This window comes from Sceloporus undulatus, chromosome 6 (assembly GCF_019175285.1).
Source record: "Sceloporus undulatus isolate JIND9_A2432 ecotype Alabama chromosome 6, SceUnd_v1.1, whole genome shotgun sequence".
NCBI classification, from domain to species: Eukaryota; Metazoa; Chordata; class Lepidosauria; order Squamata; family Phrynosomatidae; genus Sceloporus; species Sceloporus undulatus.
Genome location: NC_056527.1, coordinates 134307928 through 134331007, shown reverse-complemented (window position 1 = coordinate 134331007; position 23080 = coordinate 134307928). Strand labels below are relative to the sequence as shown.

Below are 23080 nucleotides of genomic sequence, written 5' to 3'. Positions count from 1 at the left end.
GAGCAAATTAAATCCTTTTATCATCTGTTTCAAAGCCTGTTCCCATCAAGGGCCCCCCTTCCATGCCCTGAGAATTGCCAGCCTTCAAGGGGGAGCCGTCCTCGCACCCAGGGGTCAACCCCCCAGCCCCTGTCTCTGCCCAGCCACCATAGTAGCCCTACCAGCTAATACCATGAAGGGCATGGGTCTGACTGGTAGCTATCCTATCCTTTCCCCTTCGTTTGAATCCCCTTTGGCCAATCTTGCTGTTGCTCCTAGGAATAAAAGGAAGTTTGTTTTCTCAGAGTGCCTGCAATGAAAGAAAATGTTCTGTATTGTGTAAAATTATAAGGAGGGGAGAGGAGGACAGAGAGCTCTTCTGTGAATGTCGGGTTTTTAGTTGTGCTGTACTGCAGTTGTGCAATATAGCTTCAGGGTTCAGTGTAGGCAGGAATGTAGCTACAGAATGGGAGCAAAAAGAGGGCATTGCCTCTCCCGATAAAAATCCCATACCCTCCAACATTTCACAGGGGAAAAACAAGAGGCATACAGACAAGCATCATGGTAATGTGTTCACAATGTTATTAATGAAGAAGGACACACAAGCTAGAGCATGCTGCAGTCTTTTGCTTTTGCCGGAGCCTACTGGGAAGTGCATGATTCTGCCCCCCGGCTCTCCTCACTCCCCTGCTAAGTTTGCAGCCATTGAAGTAAACTGAGGACAAAGGGGGAAGAGAGAGAAACCGGGACATTTTAAAAGCAGCTGGGAAAGTGGAACAGAGGATTAACCAGGACTGTCTTTGCCAAACTGGGACAGCTGAAGGGTATGGAATTTTGTCCCTTCAAATTTTTGGCAGTTATGAATATTTAACATACAGCTTTGTAATTGTTGTGTGCCTTCAAGTCATTTGCAACTTATGGTGATCCTAAGGAGAACCTATCATGGGGTTTTCTTGGCAAGATTTCTTCAGACGAGGTTTGGAATCATTGCCTTCTCCTGAGGTTGAGAGCATGTGACTTGCCCAAAGTCACCCAGTAGCTTTCTATAGCTGAGCAGGGATTTGAACCCTGTTCTCCCAGAGTCATAGTGCAATATTCAAACCACTACACCAGGTGTTGTTTTTGTCGTATGCCTTAAAATAATTCCTGACTTATAGTAAACCTAAGGCAACCCTATTGATGGGTTTTCTTGGTTTTATTTGTCTGAGGGTGGGTTGCCTTGCATTCTCTGAGGTTGAGAGGGTGTGACTTGTCCAAGGTGCAAAGGGTTTCCATGGCCAAGTGGGAATGTGAACTCTGTTCTCCCAGGGAGTGTGCCCCAATAAGGTATTTCCCCAAGTGAGCTACCAGATGTTCCAACTCAGGACAAAGTGTTGTCCTGTCCAGGACTCATTTATCACTAAGAAGACAGCTTTCTTTTAAAAAGAAAAGACAGGAGTGTATATCAGGGCCAAGAGAATAAAACAACTCTGCAAAGACAAGCAAACACTGCATAGATGACAGCTGGCAAGATGAAGATGTAAAGCTGGCGGGACTGGCAGTAGGAGGGTTGAAGCTGGAGGATACAAGTTGAATGGCATGAGAAAAGGAAGAGAATACATAGGTTATAAGTGTGGGCTAAGCATGTACAATTATATAAACTGACCATATTACCAAAAAGACATTGGCTGAGATCCTGCACCAGGAGACATATATGTATCACATAGCTACAACTCTATAGCTATATTCCCCTATGCTAACCCAAATCATCCCATTCTGTACATTGAGCATCTCTCCCAATACAGACATTTAGGTGTTATCGTAGAGTATATGGTGGGATCAACATGATATGTTCAGCAATTTTCATTTAGATGGATGCACGCTGAATTCCAGGTGTTGTGGGCTCTGTTTCAGAGGAAGGCAAAACCACATTTGAGTTTTCCTTGCCTGAGAAAACCTATGAAATTCATGGGGACACCATAAGTCAATGGGCCACCACCACAAAAGATAGGAAGGGAGGGAGGGAGTATTCCTTTATTTGATGGTGATGGTTATGCAAAGAAAGTAGTGTTAAAGCAATGTTGGAGACCATGTGGCCTTCCAGATGTTGCTAGCCTGAACTTCCATCATGCCTAGGCAGCATAACTAACTCTAAATAGAAATGGCAGTCCATCAACATCTGGAGGGCTACCCTAAAGGTATCTTATTTCATCTGATCTTGGAAGCAACGCAGGGTCAGCTTTGGTTAGTGCTTGGATGGAAGACCACCAACATATATCAGTTACTGAAGACTCTATTTCAGAGGAAGGAACTGGCAAAGTATTCCTTGCCCATAAAAACCCTAGTAATTTTATGGAGTCACCATGAGTTGACAGGAGACTTGAAGACATAAGTACATTCAAAATCCAACTATATTGACTTTTAATTAATTCCACATCTCAGAGTTGTAATCTAAAAGAACATGTGTGTCTACAAATAGCAAATATATTTATTTATGTTTCTTCCTCTTTTTCTTTTCTTCTTTCTCCCTTTTTTTTTGTAATTATACCTTTCAAAATCCAATAAAAATATTTTTAATAATATTAGTAAATTAGAGGTTGTTGCTGTTGTTGCTGTCGTTGATGTCACAGGCCCTACCGGGACATGCGTTGATAACTACCGTAAATGCCTTAAGTAAATAAAATGAAATGATTGTTATTAATTTTCATCCCACCTTTTTTCCACAGCCATGGGAATCAGAGATAAAAGCTCACAAGAGTGAAAATGCACAGCAGTTAAAATAGAATTAAGGCGTCCATAGAATGAAAAGCCATTTGAAAAAACATATCCATTAGAAAGCAAGAAATACAGCCCAGAAAGCATATTGTTTAAAGCCCTTTCACCATAATGTCCCTTCAGCTGAACAGATATGTTACCTGAGCAGCAAAGTGGGCTTCTTGCTGGGTGGCAATGCAGCTTGGAAAAGTGACTTTTGGGGATGGCAACTCCCAGTATCCCCTAGCTAATGCTGCAGGTTTTAATCCAGTCTGGAAAGGTAATGAAAGCTATCTTTCCAACTCTGCCCAAGTTCAGAAGCTCTCCACCATCACCCTTATCCATGTTTTCACCTTGGATAGTTCTTTTAAAGTTGAGACGGATACCCTTAGTAGATTCACAATTCCACTGAATGCAATTATTGATGATCAGAAGATCATTCAACCATCATTGAATGCTGCAATTGTAGTCACCAATTCCCTGCAGCAAAGAGGTAAAGAGAGATTGCACAGCTTGTAAGAGGTGAAGTTAAGACACTTGACTCCCATTGCTACCTTCATTCCCTGTCCTCCATCATATACTGGGGTCTCTCCTAGATGAGGCTTTCTATGTGACATTGGAAAAAGCAGGGTGTAGGGGTGAAAAAGTAAAAGTATCATTCGCTTGCTTCTCCTCCTCTGTCGATCTCCCCTGAAAATCCTCTGCACATCCCCTACCAGCATTTTGCAGGAATGAAAGGGCAACCAGCATTTCCAAATTTTTTAAGATCTTCAGGAGAGGTCTTTCTCTCAGTTCCATAACCTTCACTCTTATGTTTGGTAAATAAAAAAGCTGTAGACCAGCAGGCAAAGCTTGAAGATGATGATGATGATGATGATGATGATGATGATGATAGGCCTTTGACTTTTAAATTGGCTTACAACTTATTAACATCTACTGACTAAAAAAATGCATGCATAGAAAGATTTAATATTAGTTATTTCAAAACAATTAAATAACCTGTGAAGTGAAAACCACTGAAATTCATTAAAAGATGATCTAAAAACTGGCAAAACAGCACAGGACACCATTAAAAACCCATAACCGCCAACAGAGCCATTCAACACAAGGTTTATGTAATATAAAGAATCACTCCACATGTGGATATTTACAGACTGGATCTTGGACGGTGGGTAATTTACTTTTGGGGGGGGGGGGTGTAACGCATTCAGCAGACTGAAACGAAAGAGAAGTGATAATTAGAATTCTCTCTGCACAGGGTCAACCGGAGGCTTCTCCATGAGTCTTGCGACTCTTTCTTGAAACATCTCCCTCTTTCCTATTGCAGATAAGCCATTGCCTCAGGGAGGGGCAGGGGGCATTTTTGGCATCTTGGGTGTCGTAATCGCCGCTGTCCTTATTGTTGGAGTAGCTGCTACAGTCTTTGTCGTGTACAGGAGACAGCAAAAGAGCCGCACGGAAGCTGACAATGACCTGTGAGTACCATGTGCCCTGCCACAATCTCTCTCCCAAGATGCAGAATGGTCACCTATTAAGAGTCTATGGATGGATAAATATTAACAGTACAATGCACATAAATCTTTCTGCCAAAGCTTGCTTTCTGTGCAGTAATTGCACTAATCCATGTACTTAGAAGCACACTGCCCTCTGCACAAAAATATTATACTTTTCATGCAAAAAAAAACAACTTTCTTACAAGTAAAGCCCTGAAGTGGAGAGAGAGAGAGAGAGAGAGAGAGAGGGAGAGAGGATATTCAAAAACTCTTGCACTCTCACCTGGAAGGGAGAAAACTTTTGCAATTATTCCTTTTTGAAAGTACAAATGGACTAAGCAAAGATTTCCATCCCTTTTAGAAACCTTGTTTATTAGGCATCTTATGCAGGGAGAAGCTGTCCATGGTGCTATTCGCAAAAGAAGAACAGCCCAATGTCCTCACCAATACTCTCCTTGCCAATGGGAGACAGGTCAAACAGCCAGTGCTAACTCAATGTAAGGAAGTCTCATTTTCTGTCCCTGTCTCTTCCTTTCTTCCCATTTCCTTTCAACCATAAGTGGCTGAATCACTTTTGCATCTCCCTGTCCCAGGTTTACAAGCCCTTAGTTCATTTTACCCTTTAATCTGGACCAACTGATCCATTATGAGCATTATACGTTTTTCCCCAAAGGGAATGTGAACACACATCTCTCTCTCTCTCTCTCTCTCTCTCTCTCCCCCTCTCTCTCCTTTACCTGCCCAAGCTTCTTGCAAATTCCCTGGAGGGCCAAAGCTTTGAAAAGATGTAATTGTGCCCAGAAATTGTATTGTCTGGATTTGTTTGTTTTGGAAATTCATTGCTCCTTACACACTCAGGCCTTATCCCATCTATGATTAATATGTTGGCCCTGCCCAAATCCTAGCTCACTGCCTCAACACAGATCCACTGGGAGTGCTTAATGGTGTTTCAGGAATAGGGTGGATGGGACCGAATGCTTTCTTTTTCAATTTACAAAAATCACATGGGTGAGAAAGAAACACAGACCTGAAAAACTGCAATGTGTGATCCTGCTGCTGATCCACGCCCCCTTTACAACATATAGTAGCATGGGGAAATTGTATCAGTGTCTTGGACATACATTTAAGAAGATATTGGTTCAAAGTTAAGATCAGATAGCAGTATGTGAACTCTAATCTTGTGTGAATGCACCTGATCCCTGAAAGATACAGAGTGCAATGTTCCTACTATTCATACACAATGGAGGCTGGTGAGTTTTATGTTAGTGGGGCAGTATGAGTATTAGCCCAGAGGATGGTTCTTTTTAAAAAAAGAGCTGTTCAAGATGCTGAACCTATTTTGTGGATAGTGTCTAGCCCCTTGGCTAACTCTTCAGGCTAAAACCTAGAATGCAGTCTCTATCAAACTGACATCCAAAGTGTTGACTAACTGGATGGAATGTAATCCAGAGTGCACCAGAGACTCCAAAACTCCAGTTGACAACTGGGTGCACCAGTGTTCAGCCAGGTTTCCTGTGAGATTATCCCATTTCTCCTGCCTTAACTTCATTCTTTCCAAATTATCTCTCTCAGGCAATGGTGACTGGTAGCTTCCATATTAATGGGGCAGTAAATCTGCTCTGAGATTCTGGACCTGAGGGTGAGCTCTTCTAAAGGTTGAACTGGATTTACCACTCTGTCGAGATGGAAGGTACCATCCATCATTGCCTGAAAGAGCACCCAAGCCAATGTCCCTTCTTCCCCATTCACATCACCATGCACATTTTGGAAATATTGCCACAGATTCTGGGAGTTGTAGTCCAAAAAATAGCATTTCCAATATTTGCTATTACAAGACCCTCCCTCTTCCATAGGCTGAACTTGTTTAAGGGGAGGGTTGCCCATTGATTCCTGGAAAGGTTTGAGCTACCACCATCCTCCATTGAGAAATCCCAATGAGTATCTCTTTGGGCTCTCTGAGTGTTCTCCTATAACACTGAGATGGATTCAACCAGCAGCCTCAGGAAAAAGGAAAGATGCCAACCAAACAAAATCCATCATGTAGAGCAATACTGCAGAGGTTGAGCTATGGTACAGTTTGTCCATCTGACCACTTCTCTTCCTACAGGATGGACCTTCCCCCTTCCCATAAACCTGCTCCCCCACCTCCCAAGCGGAAGCAAGAGTTGAAAAGTCATCTGACGGCAGAAGATATCCAGGTATTTCCCCTGTCACTGGACATCTGCACCACAGACAGATGTAACCATGGGTTTTCTTGCCACTTGTTAGGGTTACTTTGGCCACCTCATTTGGGGAACTCTTCAAATGGGAGGTAGATGTAGAAAGCAGAGGAAGGGAATCCTAGAATATATGCTCATCCACTTCAATTCCCAGTGACCTTTTACAGAGTGAGGCCAAAACATGAATCGGCCCCTCTCTCCCACTGAAGAAACTGCATTAAAACTGGTATTACAGCATATGACTGTATGGGAGAAGAGAAGTAGCTAGAGTGTGTGTCATCTCCTGTCATTCCCCCAATCTCCACAGCCATTTCAATGCCTTATAATACTCTTTCTAGGAAGCCATCTTAGATCAAACTATTAATCCATCTAGATTACCATCATCTAGTCTAATTTACAGCATCTTTCCAGGGTTCAGACAGAGTGAAGTCTTCCTCCATCACCTCCTACTCAATACATTTTTAACTGGTGAAATCTGGGATTGATCCTTGGGAATTTCTATGTGAACATCACTTGCTCTACCACTGTGCTGTGATCTGTAAGCAATATGGTTTGTTCGGGATGCACCTTTCAAATCATGAAATGTTCATCCTGGTCAAGAATCATTTCTACTTATTCTTGTCAAAGAGCCAATACTCCTTATTGGTCCTGCCTTGGAAGAAAGCTTCCTGCAGATCTCTTCTTCCAACAGGTGTTAGGGCTAAGGTGCAGACATGTGTTGAGTGGGAACTAGGACCAAAAGGGGTGTGTGTGCTTAATACAGATCAAGAGAGCAAGCCAAAGGTGAGAGCCAGGAAGGACAAATATTGCCCTCAGCCTTACTAGAAAGGCTTTATTAATGCTGTGCAACTAACTTGGTTCACTCCCAAGACAAACTGTGCCAATTCAGACCAATGTGGACCTAATCCAGACAAAATCAGGTTTGTTCCAATCTGTATGTGGGGGGGAAAGCCAGCCATGGTATCCCCTATATGATGATAATAAGGAAAAATACCAGGGTGGTGTAATGGAAAGGGAGAAAAAGCTGAGCTTTGATCACTGTCCATTCTAACTTGGAATCTGGAGCAGAGATTATGCCATTGATCTCCAATTGCAAAGCTTGCAAAGAAGGATTATTTATACAATTACATTATGCAGCTCTTCATTCATTTGATAGATTTAGCTGTTAGAGCTTATTAGCAATCATTTGTGCAACTGTGGTGAGAGTTTTCATGGTGGTTGCTGGTTGCTTGTCAGTTGAGTTTGATATCAGAGTCTGTCTCTTCACCTGCCAATTTTTCATTTTGCTAATTTGAGTAGTTTAGCATAATCCTCTTTTGTCTTTCCTATTAATTTTTAAAATCTGAGTGGTAATCTGTACATTTGGTATGAGTTTGTGTATGTTGTAGGTAGTGCAAATTATTTTCCCACCACATTGGTCCTAATTTTTGTTCACTGTCTGATTTGCTTTGTCGCTGTGATTTTAAACAGCTCTCTTTCTCTCTCTTTCTCTTTCTTTCTCTCTCTCTCTGTCTGACCTCTTCTCAGAATTCTGTCTGTCTGTGTGTGTGCAATTGTGGCGTTATCTGAAGCCTGCAAACAAGCATATTTATTTTATCCATGAAGCACATATATTATTATATTGCACGTCCAATCCATATTGTGAAACAAAGCAAGCACTATTATTTTATTGCCCATCCCATTCACATCTGTGGAGCAAAGCACTAAATTTAATTTCTTTTATATCTTCTCATTTGTTAAACTTCTATATCATTTGCAATTTCAACAGTTATTATTATTATTACCCTTATATCTGATCATTAGTTTAATGTAACCTATCATGAGGCATCTCCGCAGCAGTAATACTAGGACCAGAAGGAGGCAAACTGTTTTGCTTCTTTTCTCAGGAAGGCTCGAAAGAGCCAGAGATTTTGGAGGGACTAGTTTGTAGACTCAGCATTGTATTTGAGGAAGAAAATCAGTAGGGCTCTATTTGAGTCTGGAAATTAGAGGCAAGCAGGAGGAAATAGAAGCAATAATGCCATGGCAGAGGCAGTCCCTAAAATGGAATTCAGTCTAGGTCACCACAAAAAAGGTAGAACATTGTCTAGTGTCACAGTAAGATGAGAGCAGACCCCAGGATTACTATATGCCTTTATGGTAGGCAGCAAATGAGCAGGGGTCAGTTGTCAGGGCGTTTCACAACAAGTAGCTTGCTCTGACATCTTAAGAGATAGCAGTAAGTCGTTTTGCTCAGAATGAAGGTAGAAACATTCCAGCAGTTTGTTAGCAGGGGGGGGGGATCCATAAGACAGCAACAAAGGGTCCTGAATCACCTGGAAACAACTCTTAGTCCTGGGCCCTAGGTGAGATGCTTAGGGAGGAGAAGATGGTGGAGGCAATTTGAGGTCATGAGATGGAAGTTTCCACATCAGTCTAGACATCAGATCCCTTGGTGAGATGGTAGCATTGCATAACTGAATGGTCCTTGCTGTGCTCTTAGGTGCCGTATTTCTGCTCTGCACCTTGGAGAACCATAATGCCTCCAATACTAGAGGACCATGCCTACCTGGAAAGGCTGTTTAACTTAAGTGCCTGCTTCTCTGCGTCTCTTTCTGCACATCTGACTACCTCTGCCACCTGCTGCTGCTGCCCAATGACCACCTACCTGCCTCAGTTCAATACATCACTTCAGAACATTATGTTAGAACATTTTAGCTGTGCTCCAAAGATTCTAGGAATGTGCCCTCAATACTAGGAGGGTGATATTAGTTCCCCAAAAGCAAAAGGCATAAATGGGCAAAACGGAGCACTCATGAAGTCTAATTGATTTTACAAAGGCATTTAGGGGGGTGGGTGAATCACACACTTTAAAGGTTCCTAGCACAACCCCCACCCCAAACTACCTGTCTGCAATTTGGCAGGATGAATCCAAGCTTCAGGATCTATTATGTCTCCAAATTGTGTGCACATTTGTAAAATAAAGGAAGGAAGTCTTATATAGCCATTTTAGTTACTCTGTGTGCATCGATGAGAGGACCAAAGATTTGGATTTCTTGATTTAAATAGATTGAACCATGACCATATCAGGCTATGAACTAACTGTGGGTATTGGTATGCAGGCACATGTGTGCATGCATGTGTGCATGCATGCCACATGACTCTTTATAGTCCTTGATGTTGAGAGCCAATGGCCAGCCTGAGAGACTGAAGCCATTCCTTTACCAGCTTCATGCTGTAACTATGGTGGTTCACCACACAGGGCAGCAGTGTCTGCTCATGGGTTCCTGGTTCTTAGCTCTGGCAGCTCAGAATAACAAGTGCATTTACTTGGAAGGGAACTGGATGGCCTTTCATTGTTCACCCTCAATCTGCTCTGAGTTCTGTTGCTGGCTTAAAGACAAAATTGTATTCTTTTGTTGACTCATATACGGGGGTGGCAGAAGAAAAGCTGACTGCTGGGAAACAGAGGAGTGGGAGGGAGGGACATAGAAAGAGCACTCCTGATGGAAAGTAGGCCTTCATGAGCTGGAATCCTTCAACTGGGCAGTTCCATGTCTTCCCCACCCCAGGAATAAAAGCATCCATGTGCTGAAGTACATTGCCATAACCATTCACTGACAGGGAAGGGAAGAAGTGTCCGGCAACATGCACTTGAAAAGAGAGCTGATATCACCCTCCCAGATCTCCTGCAATTATCTGAAACTTTAAAGGGCAGGAGGAGAGCTATGCCAGTTCTCTTCCACTGGCTGTTGCTGGGTGCTGCCCCCTACTGTCCCTCCCTAGCTAATGAATGTATGTGGCGGTATAATCTGATGGGGTAGGAGCTTGGATATTGTAGAAGGAGTTAGTGAATTCCTCCTTCCACATCATCTGATGAAGGACATATGATTGCACAATCTCAATTTATGCCCAAAAGGATTTCATCCACAGTTTGATCCATTTATTACTTTGACGCCTTTCACCAGGGCTGGGGGTGGTGGTGGTGGGTGTTCTTCACCCTGATTTGCCTCTGGGAAATCGCTTTCTATCTGTGCTCGGGCTGGGAATGCTAATCTGCGCTCTTGAACCTTACTTACCCCCCACCAACCGCAGGTTGTGCAACTGGACAACATGAAGGAGCCTGAGGAGGAGATCCAGAAGTTGCCACCACAGCCCCCCCTACTACGACATGGCTGCCACTGAGCCTGCCCCTCAATCTGACAAGATGGTAAGGATGGAGGCCATGATAAAACTTGCCCTTGCATTGCCTCCTCATTCTGCCCTTTTCTAGGGCCTTTGTGTAGGCGCTAAACAGGGATCAGCCCCCTGGAAGTCAACTGGAGGCTCATATGGGTGGACTTTCCAAACTGCTGACGGTTCTCTCCTAGATGAGGAGTGGGACTGGTGCTACCATGAGACACAATGAGCTAGTTGCCTCATTTGGCAGATACTGCTAGGGCAGGCAGAAACTTTGAGATGTGTTGAAGGGCAGAGCTATGTGTGGGCCAAGTGGCCCACCCTCAATTGCTTAAACTGGTCTGCTAACACCAGGGGTGTTTTGATACTATCCTGTTCTTGCACTCTCATCCCTCTTTAACATCTTTTTCTCCCTCCTATAGAATCAAAGAGTTTATTGCTTCATGAGAGTCCTGAAAATTTTCTGCCACACAGCTCTAATACTATGTTTCAGGAAAGAATACTAGAAATTTTTCAGGACCTGCCTAAACTACAAATCCTAGGATTATGTAGGATAGAACTGTAGCAGGGACAAGTGGCATCGGAGTTGTAACTGTTCAGTGTAAATAAACTCCAGGTATGGTGGGCACCATTCCTTCACCAATGGCTGAAGTAAAGTTCATCCATAAGTGGACTGGAGATTGAGGGGTGGTGGCATCTTGTCTTTTACCCCAGGCAGCAAACTTCCTTGGGCCAACCTTGGCCAAATTTCTCTTCTTCAAAGGGTATTTTCCATTTTAAAATCCCTCATTTTGTTACAAATTCCTGATCACTTCTCTCTAGGGGAGCAGGAAAGTGTCACAAATATAGGAGACCAAAGCTGTGTCTGGGCCTAGCAATGAACTCTTCTCCAAACCAGAGTATGGTTCTGGGTCTCCTATCAAGATTTGGAAAAAAAAAAAAACCAAATTCCACCAAGGCCAGGTGTTGTCCAAGGAAGAGAATTTTGGAGGCAGTAATCCTTCCAAAATAGTCACTTTCTCACCAAAACACATAAGATGGGAATCAATAGCAATTGAGAAAACTGTCTATCCCATTTTCCTGAAGCTTGGCTTGGGAGAAAATATCAGAAAGGCACAATAATGGAGAAATGGCTTCCAGGGATCATCAGTTATGGTGGAGGAGGACAGTTGGGAAGGACTGGGTGCCCTATGGGATGGCCAGTTGCCTCATTTTGCTACTGGCTCTGGCTGCTTTCAATACCTGCTGTTTGTTGCCCTGTGCACTTTAGAAGAGGGCAAACTAAATCTTTGGACTTTATCACACTGGCTAAAAAAGCAGAATTTTAACAGGATACAAGCATCTTTGGCTGGTATTTATCACACAACGTTGTGCTGCCACCTTGTATTCAATTCGTTATTTTAGTGCACCTTTTCGTTGATGGGCAAAATCTGTCAATAGGCTCTCATTTTCACTGCTATTCCGTTACTGCTTTTGTGCGATAGGTCCCTTCTGCTGAAGTTCAACTTCTGAGGCATTCAGATGGAGTGAGTAAACATGATGCTACTTCTCTCGCCCTCCCCTGTTGTACTCCCAACAGCTTCTCCAAGCCAGCTTCTGTGTGCACATTCACACAGCAACCATCTACAGGAGGCAGTTGGCAGCCCCAATTGCTTGTCCCCTACTTCTTCTTGAAGTATGGGACTTCTGCGTCAATGTGCACTCAGAAGTCCCATGCTTTGGGAGGGGAGCAGCAATCACTGCAGAAAACAGATCATGCAGTCATGGGTCACCAAAGTGCTATTGTGAGAAAAAGTGTGATAAGAAATGATGCCAAACTAGTATGCTTCCAGTTCCATACTTAAACTAGTGTGATTGAGGCCAGGCTACAGGCTGGTGTGATAAAGTCCTTAGATGGTTGTAGAAACAAGCATGGAGGGAGAAGGAAGAGGCCCCAGCGGAAGAATTTTGGCCCTAGGTAAGCAAGAAAGACATGAAGAGAAACCCAGTGAGAGGGAAAGAAAACCTGGCAGATGAGTTATCTGTCAGGCAGAGCATACCGATGCTTCCCAGTTAAATGAGGACAAGGCTTTTCAGCAAGGCCTTGTTTTGTCGGAATTTTTCCAGCTCCAGACTAGAAGATAATAATGTAAAGCAGGACTAGCAGCAGCAGGGAGATTAGGAGAGTCAGCCAAAGCAGAAGGGAGGTTAGCATAGGTGCAAGAGAAAGGGCGGAATATAGAACAGTCAAGGCAAAAGGATGGCAAGACTAGGAGCATTGACACATTCCAAATCCAAATGTTCAAAACCCCAAGATCTACTGTAATGTGTGAGTTTAGGAAGGTAATGTTGGCCTAATCCAGCTCACCAGGCACTAAAGGCAAATAAGCAAATGTGAAGAGTTGCCCTTGGAAAGGAGAGGAAACTTTCCCAGGTTACAAAACCCTAGATCAGAGAAGAAGCAGTTTAGGGAGCCAGGCATTTCCATCCTGCCTGGATTGGGACCATTTGTGGGCCTGAGGTTTCCATCACCTGCCCTAGATATGGGGACACACTAATTCTTACATAAGCAATTAACAGTGCACAGCTTATTGTGAGACATGATGTATGGGGATAGCAAAGGAAGCTTTAAGGAATATAGGAAAAGCAGCATCGGCCATGTAAACCACTGGGTGACTTTGGGAAAGTCACACTCTCTCAGCCTCTTAGAGAAGGAGTTGGATTTTCCCCACCCTGCTCCACTCAGATTCTGAAATGCAATGGGCTTTGGTACCTTCAGGGTGCCCAGCTCAAGTCCTCTGATGACCTCCAATGCCACTGGTGCCATGTCGCTCCACTTGTTCTGGAGGCTGGCTTCCTTCCCAGCTGGCATCTCAACAGCAACAAGCTTTTCATCTTGACAGAATGGATCTTGAAATAGTATTTTTCTCCTCCTCCTCTTCCCTGCCAGCCCACTTCTGCCACTATCCCCATCCTGCCAAGAGGTGGTCCCAGGAGTTCTGGCAAAGGCAGATAAAGGATGCTGGCAGGAGAGTGGGAAGCCTTATCAGGAAAGGAACAGGGACTTAGGCTTTTGTGCAGCAAAACAAGAGGAAGGTACCAGCTCCACCCTTGTTCTCACAGGTCATTGTCTTTGCCCTTGTCACACTGGAAAGAGGTTGGTGGCTTCCACGTCATTAAAGGACATGGGGGCTGTTCAATGTCCTCTGAGTTTAATTTAAACTTTAACGGAGTTATTGGAGGAACTGAGCTTATGTGGAGGAGAAGACCCAGAACCTTGGATAGCACTTTTAAGTTTGGACTAAAACCTGGAGTGGATTCACACACACACCAATTGCCACTACCCACTAGATAAAGAATCTTCTGAAGATGCCAGCCACAGATTCTAGTGAAATGTCAGGAAGATACTCTTCTAGAACATGGCCACATAGCCCAGAAAACCCACAAAAAAATCTATAGATGCCAGCCATGAAAGCCTTTGACTTCACATTTACATAACTGTTGATTGGAATCTTTGGATCAATTCCTGTTGGGATTACAAATAAGATTTGGGTCTGACCAACCTCAGGGACAGAAAAGGAAAGAGATGAGAAAAAGAGGCGGAGAACATAAGAATGGGAGAGAAAAAAAGGTGGAAAAGGATGAAGAAGATTTGTTTTTTCTTTAAAAAAAGGGCAGCTGTGGTTGAAGTGAGCCAAAAAACCTAACTGTAATAAATAGTCATTTTTTTTTTGTTTGGGCTATGGAGGGAAAATATAAAGAGAGAAACTGGGGAATCAGGAGAGTACAAAGTGTGCAAAAGAGCTGCCTTTGGGGACTCTGTCTTCCAAAATCTCCCAACCAGCATGCAGGCCGAAAAAGGTATTTTTTCCAAGTGATGGAAGAGAAAGAAATCAGGATATTCTTCCAGCATCAAGGTGCTGGCAGAATCTAGCAGCAACCTCCCACTGTGTCCTGTTCTAACTGATCATTTCAGACCCCCAGAAAGACCCTTTCCCTCCCACTGGGCTCTTTGCTTCTGATTAGAGAAAGAAGATGGATGGTGATGAATCTGGCTCCCTTGCAGAGAAAAGCTCTTGCCTGCCTATCATCAGGCCCTCCCAGTGTGCTCAACTGTATATTTCTGTTCTTTTCTAAGCTGGAGAAGCAGATTATTATGGGCTATCCCTTTTCTCCTCCCTTTTCTTCCTTGTGGGGTACCTTGAGAAGACAACTGTGTGATGTCTCTTCAATCCCACTCTTTGTACATTGAAGAATTCCGCTTAGGCAGAAGAAGAAAATGAGTGAAAATGTGAGGGTTATTCTTTTGGGTCATCTGAGAGGCAGAAACAAAATGCCACGTAGGTGGCAAAACCGGGAGTTAGGTCTGTCTGGTTGCTGAATCCCTATAAAGCTGTTGGTTGTGTGTGTGAGGGTCTTAAAGCACAAAGTGGGAGAAGGAGCTGAACTACTTGCAGGGGTGTAGCTAAGGGGTGTCTGATAAAATGAGGACATTGAACTCCTGAATGAAATTTTCCTTCACTCCCCCAGATTTTTAGCATTGCAGAGCATGCAACACTGAAAATCATCTGGAGAGACCATGATTTGCCCTGACTATATTATGCTGAAGGTCAGCCAGATGCTTCTAGCATCTTGTAAGGGGAGGTCTTCCTATCTTGGAACGTACATGCCAAGTACATTATTTTTATAAATTGCATCCTTCACTGCACACTTTGGACGTGCAAATGGATGGCCACCATGTTTTTTTATGAAGTCCTCCATCGTCTGTCCAGTCAGCTTCTTCACTTGGAACTGGGGAAATGCTGGGCAGGCAAGTGGACCATCCTATCCTTCACCTCAAGCAGCAAGCTACCATGGGTACAGCCTTGACTGCATGACTTTGCAGGGAAGAGCTTCCCCTACTGCATTTCTCTGCCTGGTGGGCATGGGAGGGAAATGCAGAAAGAAGACGGGTGTCTGGTAGCATGCCACAGAATCAAGGCATGGAACGGAAGCATTCCACCACCTTGCTGTAGAAAAGAGAGCAAGGGAGCCAAGTGCAGATTATGCTCCTCTGAGACAGTCAGAGCCAATTACTCAGCAAATCAGCCCTTCCAGCAAGATGCTCTAAAGTGCTTGTTACAGATCCATAAAGCACTTTGAACGGCCTCCCCTCAGCTGGTAAATGGCTGTGAACCATTTGGAAAACAGGAGGGGGGTGTTTTCTGCAATGAAACGCTATTTGCATAATCTCTGTAGCAGAGAAAGCCAAAGACCAATAAAGAAGGTCTGAAGGTAAAAGGGGTGCATGTGACTTGATAATAAGTGGAAAGATACATCCAGAGCATGAGCCTCTTTTTCCGCAGTGTGGAACAGTAGGTTCATCAAGAATGCAGTCTCAAGTTTCCAATCTTAACACTGGAGGGAAAGAAACTTCTTAGATCATAGATCCTGTCCTTTACACTTGGCTAGTAGGAACATCTGGTTTAGCAAAACTGTTTCCTGTAATGTCAGGCTGCCAACACTTTACAAATGGCACCTTTGCTGTAATACAACAGTCCCGTGGCACTTTTAAGACTAAAAGTGTTGTTTTACTGGGAGCTAAAGTCCACTTCTCCAAGTGCATGGACAGTTTCATAGGTACATTTCATCCCTTACCACAGCCAAATAAATCTGAGTATGCTTTTAGGAGACCAAGGAGAGGCATCAGAATATTTCATGACAGATACAGATAGATAGAAAAGATAGATAGATAGATAGATAGATAGATAGATAGATAGATAGATAGATAGTAGATAGATAGATAGATAGATAGATAGATAGATAGATAGATAGATAGAGATAGACAGGCAGACAGATTTCTCTATGCCTATATAATCAGGTTGCCTTCTTTCTGAGTCACTAGCTTTTATCTGAAGATAGACATAAAGCAAAAATTAGGGAGTACTTCACTGTAATTCTCATTCCACACTCGCTATCAGAAAAGCTAAGTCTGGCTTTGATTCACACTGGCCAATTTCGCAGGGTGGTTGTTTGTTGTTGCGAGGAGAAATGTACTGAAAATCACAAAGCCATTTGCAAATGAGAATGGATGATTTACCATGCATAACGTTGTAGCAGGCAGAAATTCAGGTCCTCAATGTGATGCGGGATGCCGGTTTTACTGTTCATTTTTAAACCTTTTAAATATATAAATATATATATATCTTCCTCACCACCATTCTTTATTTTCTTCTTCACTCTGTCTCCCCATCCCACCCCCACATGCCCCTGCCACTTCCCTCTCTGTCTCTTTTCTTTTCTTTCTTGGCATGATCCCATCGGTCGTGTGTGTCCTGTCGGTGTGCGTCGCATTGGGTGTGTGTCTGTCTGTCTGTCCCACATCTCTCAACCCTTGTGTCCCCTCACATGATGCACCTTCCTCCTACATCATCTCCTTCTTGCCCTCTTCCTTCCCTCCTTCCCTTCTTTCCATGCCTCACTGCTCTCTCATCTCCAGAACCCGAGCAACAGCAAGGACTCTGACGTCCAATATGCAGAGTTGGACACCTCCGCTCTGGCGACGTCGCCCAGCCCCCGGACTTCTATCCATGCTGGTGGAGACCTTGTCGAGTACGCAACCATCCAGGCTAACCTATGCTAGCGCATGACACTGTAGGCCTTTCCCTCCCTCAGATTCTGGCCTCAAAGGTACACAACAATCAAAGCACTTGGTTCCTTGCTTCCTCCTTGATCCTGCCTGCTTGTCCCCTTTCCCCTTGGTGAAGTCTGGCTTGATGTCTCTGATCCCCTCTGCACCTCTTTCCCCACCATTTTTGGAGGAATGGCTCTTCCCTCTGCACACCATCTTTCCTCTCCCATCTCTTTTCCCCTGCCATTGGTGCGCATGCTCCTGGTAAAGGATGGTCTCTCGCCTTCCCTTTGGTGTGTCCTGTTCAAAGTGAGCAAGGGGCTGACCCCTGAGTCTTAGCATTGTGCTGCTTGATGCATGTTGGGGCTCTTAGCAGCATGGCCAACTTGCTTTTGTGCTTTGGAGGAGAGGAGAAAAGAGGGCAGGGGTGGAAGGAGAGTGTTTTTGAAGAGAGGGTTTCTTCTCCTTTTCTAAGCCAAGAGAGAGAAGAAAGGGTAGAGACAATGAGAAAGAGATTTTTAAAGCTTTTCAAGTTGTTTGGGGGGGGGGGGGGGCGAGGCAAAGAAGGCACTTGGCTTCCCATTTAAAAGGGGACCAGTTGCCCAAAGAGGAATGGGTTGCAGGAAGATGAATGACCGAAAAAGCAAACTTGGCCTCAAGATGAAGACTTGAGCTGAGAGAATATTCCCCGCTGCTCTTCACCAGCTCTGTCAGCTTTGGGGGTTCTCTAAGCAAGAGGACATGTGAGGGAGATGGGGCAGAGGGGGCACTCAGGCCAACACAAAACCACGGCAAAGAGAACTAGAGAGGTTTCTGTGCCTGAAGAAGGCTTTGTGCACTGTGCAAATGGTTATGTTAGTTGGAGAGCAAAGCTAAAGAGGGGCAAAGAAGGCGGTGGGCCTGGAGGGGAGAATCTAGGAATGATTGGGCAACTGTGGTGGGTCCAGGAGCAATTTGCTCATCCCTGAGACCTTTGGGGACCCATTGTCTGTCAAAGATACCATCTTCAAAAGTTGGATGTGGCTGCCTGTTTTGAAAAATGGGTACAGTCAGCCCTCCATATCCATGGATTCTCTATCCATGGATTCAACCACCCACAATTTGAAAATATTCCTAAAAAACATATGAATTCCAAAAAAGAAAACCTTGATGTTGCCATTTTATATAAGGGACAACATTTTACTATGCCATTGTATTTAATTTAGACTTGAGCATCCATGGATTTTGGTAACCACAAGGGGTCCTGGAACCAAACCCCAGTGGATACCAAGAGCCCACTGTAATTTTGGTGTTAGAAACTGCAGAAAGTCTGCAGTCTAATTAAAAGATGAATTACATTTCCCATAAACTATTATACTATGAGTCCACTTTAAACTGCCAGGTCAACATCCTATGAAAACCTGTTGGGTGTGTAGTTTGCAGATGCACTAAAGCTCTTTGGCTGAGGATGCCTGTCCCTAAACTGCAAATCCCAGGATTCCACTGGATGTTGTCATGGCAGTTAAAGTTACAGGACTACCATTGTTGGTGCAAAAGGGCCTCAGGAGAGGCAATTTAGGATTGTTGTTGTTGTCATTGCCAACGTTGTTGCCAGACATAAGGGTGTACTGGGGAGTGTGTAGAGATCAAGGGCCACAGCAACTCTTCTGGAGGCTACATGGGGATCATGAGCCTGACGCTGCCCATTCAAATGTGTATGTGTGTGTGTGTTTTGTGTGTGTGTGTTTTATGTGTGTGATATCAGAGCTGTTTGAGGACCTGCCCTGATCATTTGGCTTCATTGGGAAATTTGGTCCAACCAGGAGCACATCAGAAGCTCCCCACCAAGCCTGGTCCAGTCAGGCAACAAAGCTAGGAGGTGACAGAAAGGGATTGGCAAAGAATAATCCGTGCCCCACAACCTACCATGTGGTCTCCTAGTAGGGTTCCTAGACTCAAACTTGGAGAAGGTTCCTGGACTTTTAGGGATGATTTAGAAGAAGGAATTCCAGCAGGTATGGCTCATCATGCAACCAAGGGGTCCATATCTTACCTCTATAGGTGCTATCACATCATTTAGATTTCTCCTGATCTGACCTCTAGTCAGAATCTGGAAAAGTTGCTTCACTTGTGTACAGTGTCCAGAAGCTGAGGCATCTGGGCATTGTAGTCCAAAAAATAATTTTCTGGAGCTCTGCTCCAAATAGTAGAAATGAACTGAGATGAGAGTCAGAAGAGGTAGTCCCATAGAAAGAGGGATTCAGCTCTCATCAATTTTGTAGTCTTTTGGCATGTTAAAAAGCATGCCCCTATTAAATTTGATTTTTTCCCTGTCTTTACATCTTCTCTGTGGGGTAGGAGGACCACAGGTCCATGCTCACAGGTTACTTCTATTCCCCCATCCCAAAAGTATCTACAACTCCTGCCCTGCAAGGAATTTGGGGAAAATGCTTCTCCAGCCTTGAATTTGCTGTGCAAAAAAATTGAGATTTCTACTGTATCTAAACAAGGATTATCCGGAGCCTTCCTAATGACCAACTATGTTGGATTTGGTGGGCTGTTGAATGTGAGAATGTAATATCCCTGAATTATCTATATCCTCGAGGCTTAACAAATTTATAGGGGCTTAATGGTGCTTCTTGACCTTTCAATAATATAGTTCCAATCTGAAATTGTCTGCATTTATTATGTGCTTAAAATTTAGCCAGGTTTTGAACGTGTGCCATTTCTCACATAGCAGAAACGAGATGGGGTTACATTTCTTGCCGGTTGGGTTATGGTGTTTAATTGATTTGTTGGCTATATTAACAATTAGAATATTTGGGTTGATAGAAAAGGTGCCGCTGATTAACCAGGCAGTACATCTCCTTTAAAAAATGAATTATGATTGATGAAAGCATTTACAACTGTACATTGTATTGCAAGAGATATTTTCTGCCTTCCGGGAGAGAAACAAGAAGGCTGATTTCCAAAAGTTAACTGTTGTGGTATGCAGAAGAATTCCCTACAAATCACAAGATTATGGTCCTTTCTTCAATATTGTCGCTAGTCACATGCACATTTCTGAAAAATTAATCAGATTAATTAGTCCATTAAAACACACATGATTAATTGACTAAAATGTCTTTAAAAGGGTGACATGCCTGAGGTTGTCAAAGCCTTAAAAGTCAAAATCCACTTTAAAAGATTTAAAAAAATAGATAGAAAAACGGCAAGAATTACGGTTGCTTAGTTCAGCCATTCCCAGCCTGATGCCTTACACACTGGTTGAACTATAATTCTCATTATGTCCAAATGCTGATGGGAGTGATGGGAGTTGTGGACTGACTGACACATTGAAGGATGCCAAAATGAAGAAGGATGTCAATATACTTTGTTGATATACCTACAGGAATTTTAATGTATGTTCCTGCAGAGTCCCAGAAGGAACTGATCCTTTTTAATGCTGGTAGAATCTAAAGCAAGGTCAGCACATCTACATGGAGGTTCAGAAAGATGATGGCTGCTAACTAGGCAATGGCAGAAGGGCATTCTTCTAGTGCACCCCCTTGTCAACCAAACTGCGAGGCTGGCCCCTAGTCAACTGGGTTGCCTGGTTGTAGCCATAGGGCAGAGGCAAAATATGGGCATTGCTTCCCAAGCAAGCATTCTGCCCCCTTAATTTTCCTTCTGTCTCCAAATTTCTAGCATTGTAGAGAATGAGACACTACAAATCACTCTTCTCTTTGCTGTGTTCTCATTGCCTGGGTCACTTTGCCTTCTCCGTTTCTTTGAGTGAGCAAACTTCTAAATACTTTAAAGTTTTAAGTTATTGCAAGGCTAGAAATTTGGGGATTGAAGGGACATTTCACTTGGGGAGAGAAGAATTCTTATTTGGGAGAAATTGCTTTCATTTTGGGGCCCTTCCCCTGTAGCTGTTCCCCTGTTGGGTTGTCATCTCCATTCTCAACCCAACCAGCCCCAAAAGGATCCACAAAATCTGAATCAAGCTTGGTGAATTTCTATACTGGCGGAAAGACTGATGGTGGGGACAATGCTGGTTGTGTGTGTGTGATGTATCAGCTGTGGCTGTATCTAGAAGTGTTGGATATTGATGGTTGGGAGTGTGGGGTGGGATGTGAGCAGCTTCTGGGTTCCCAATGTGAAGAAGGACAAAAAGCCAGGAAGGGGTGTCATTTCAGCTGGGTGGGACTCCCTCCTCACCTGTAGAGTCCTTTGTTTTCCTGCCATGCCATTAGCCCTGTAGAATATTGTAGCAAAAGAAAGAGAGATAGAGCATCATCAGTAGGTAAGAAACCAGGCTGCCAACCTCAGTGCAGCAAAAGGAGTAACCTCTTTGTTTTATGGTGTCCCACCTGCGTCCTGCGTTCAGGATGAGGATCAAGGTCTTCGTAGACGTAACGAGCGAGAGTGGACAGTAAGTTTCTTCTCTTTTCTCTTGTCCTTTCCTGGTGGAAGTCATACCATTTCAAGTAGAACCTAAGAAGATACAACTTTCCAAACTATGGATCTAGGGGGATCTTGGTAGACCATAAGGAGAGCTTTGCTAAATCAGCCCCTAAATGCATCTCAGCCTACATCTTGTTTCCATGAGTGGACAGCCAATTTTTTTCCTAGTAGCCAACAAACAAGAAAGGAAGGCGATGTTTGTAGATTTACAGGCCACAGGAACCCATGTAGAGCCTTGTAGCTGCCACTTTCCCCATTCTTGGCATCTTTTCCCCTGAGCTAGGAATGTGCCCCTCGTGAAACAGATGAGATGAGCTGCCCCCTAATCCATCTTGGGAGGTCTCGATCTTTTTTCCCCCTCCCTTTGCTCCTTTATTCCAGAGATGGATGGTTTTTTTATTGTCAGCAAAAGGACAGTAATCCTGCAAAATCCGCATTTGGGAACCCTCCCAGTTGCTCTGAAGTGAGAAATAAAGCCAATCATATGGCACTTTGAAAATGTAATCTCGTGGCAGAGAAATTTCCCAGCTGAAGCACAGTTTGCAAAAAGTGGAAAGATAATCTTCTCTCAAGACTACTTTTAGGGATTTCTCCCCTCCTGTTTCCCTCTGAGAGCATTTAGACCACAGAAACTCCAACGTAGAAGAGGGATGGAGAACATATCAAGGATTCAAGGTCAGTGAAAGTGGAAGGAAAACACATGTCCTTCTCCCACTGCCAGGCACCAAAGCAGCCCATTCAAAAACTCTGTAAGCTGGGGACTCAGTTCATGCCCTGCTGGTCAAAGGTTCAAGCAATTCAAGCTCCCTCGAAAACCCAGAATCCTCCTGGGCCAAGAAATCACATGGTCTCTTCAGACATCCCATCGCCTTCCTCAGTCTGCCATAAAGTTTTGAGGGTTGTTGCATGCCACCTTCAGTGTTGGGACAGTTGTTGATAGGGAGAAATTTATCTTAGTCCATTTCTGAAGCCGGAGTTGAGTGGAGAGGCTTCAATACCCTGAAAGCACCAGATCCCATCTGATCTCAGAATCTAAGCATGGTCAGCCCTAGTTAGTACTTGGATGGGGACCCACCAAGGAATATCAGTTGCTGATAGGCTACATTTCAGAAGAAGGCAATGGCAAACCACCCCGATTATTCCTTCCCTAAGAAAACCCTATGAAATCCATGAGGTTGCCGTAAGTTGATGGTGATTTGAAGGTGTGCACAAATAGAATGAGATAGAATTGAAGAGGGAGGGGGGAATCAGAGCTTGGGAAAGTTTCTTTGTTATTTACAACTCCCACAATCCCCCTCCATTGCCACTGGAAAGTCTAGTCCAATGAGGCAATTTTTCCAAGCTCTGGAGGCTATTTCAAACTAGAGCTTGCTAAGCCACTGGCTTGTTTGGAATAAGGAAGAATTTCCCAATTAACTTTGATTCCCCAACTCAGCTCAGTGTGTGAAATGCAGTTGCAATTCAAGCTAGGGTGCCATATT

At 43.8% G+C, this 23080-nt stretch overlaps 1 protein-coding gene across 1 annotated transcript in view; it reads left to right on the top strand.

Annotated features, from left to right (window-relative positions):
- NECTIN1 (nectin cell adhesion molecule 1) overlaps positions 1-23080 on the top strand; it is a 192637-nt gene that overhangs the window by 158228 nt on the left and 11329 nt on the right. The window contains 4 exon segments of the mRNA XM_042474190.1: positions 4040-4187; positions 6313-6403; positions 10499-10558; positions 10560-10613. Coding sequence (XP_042330124.1) covers positions 4040-4187; positions 6313-6403; positions 10499-10558; positions 10560-10613 — 353 coding nt within the window.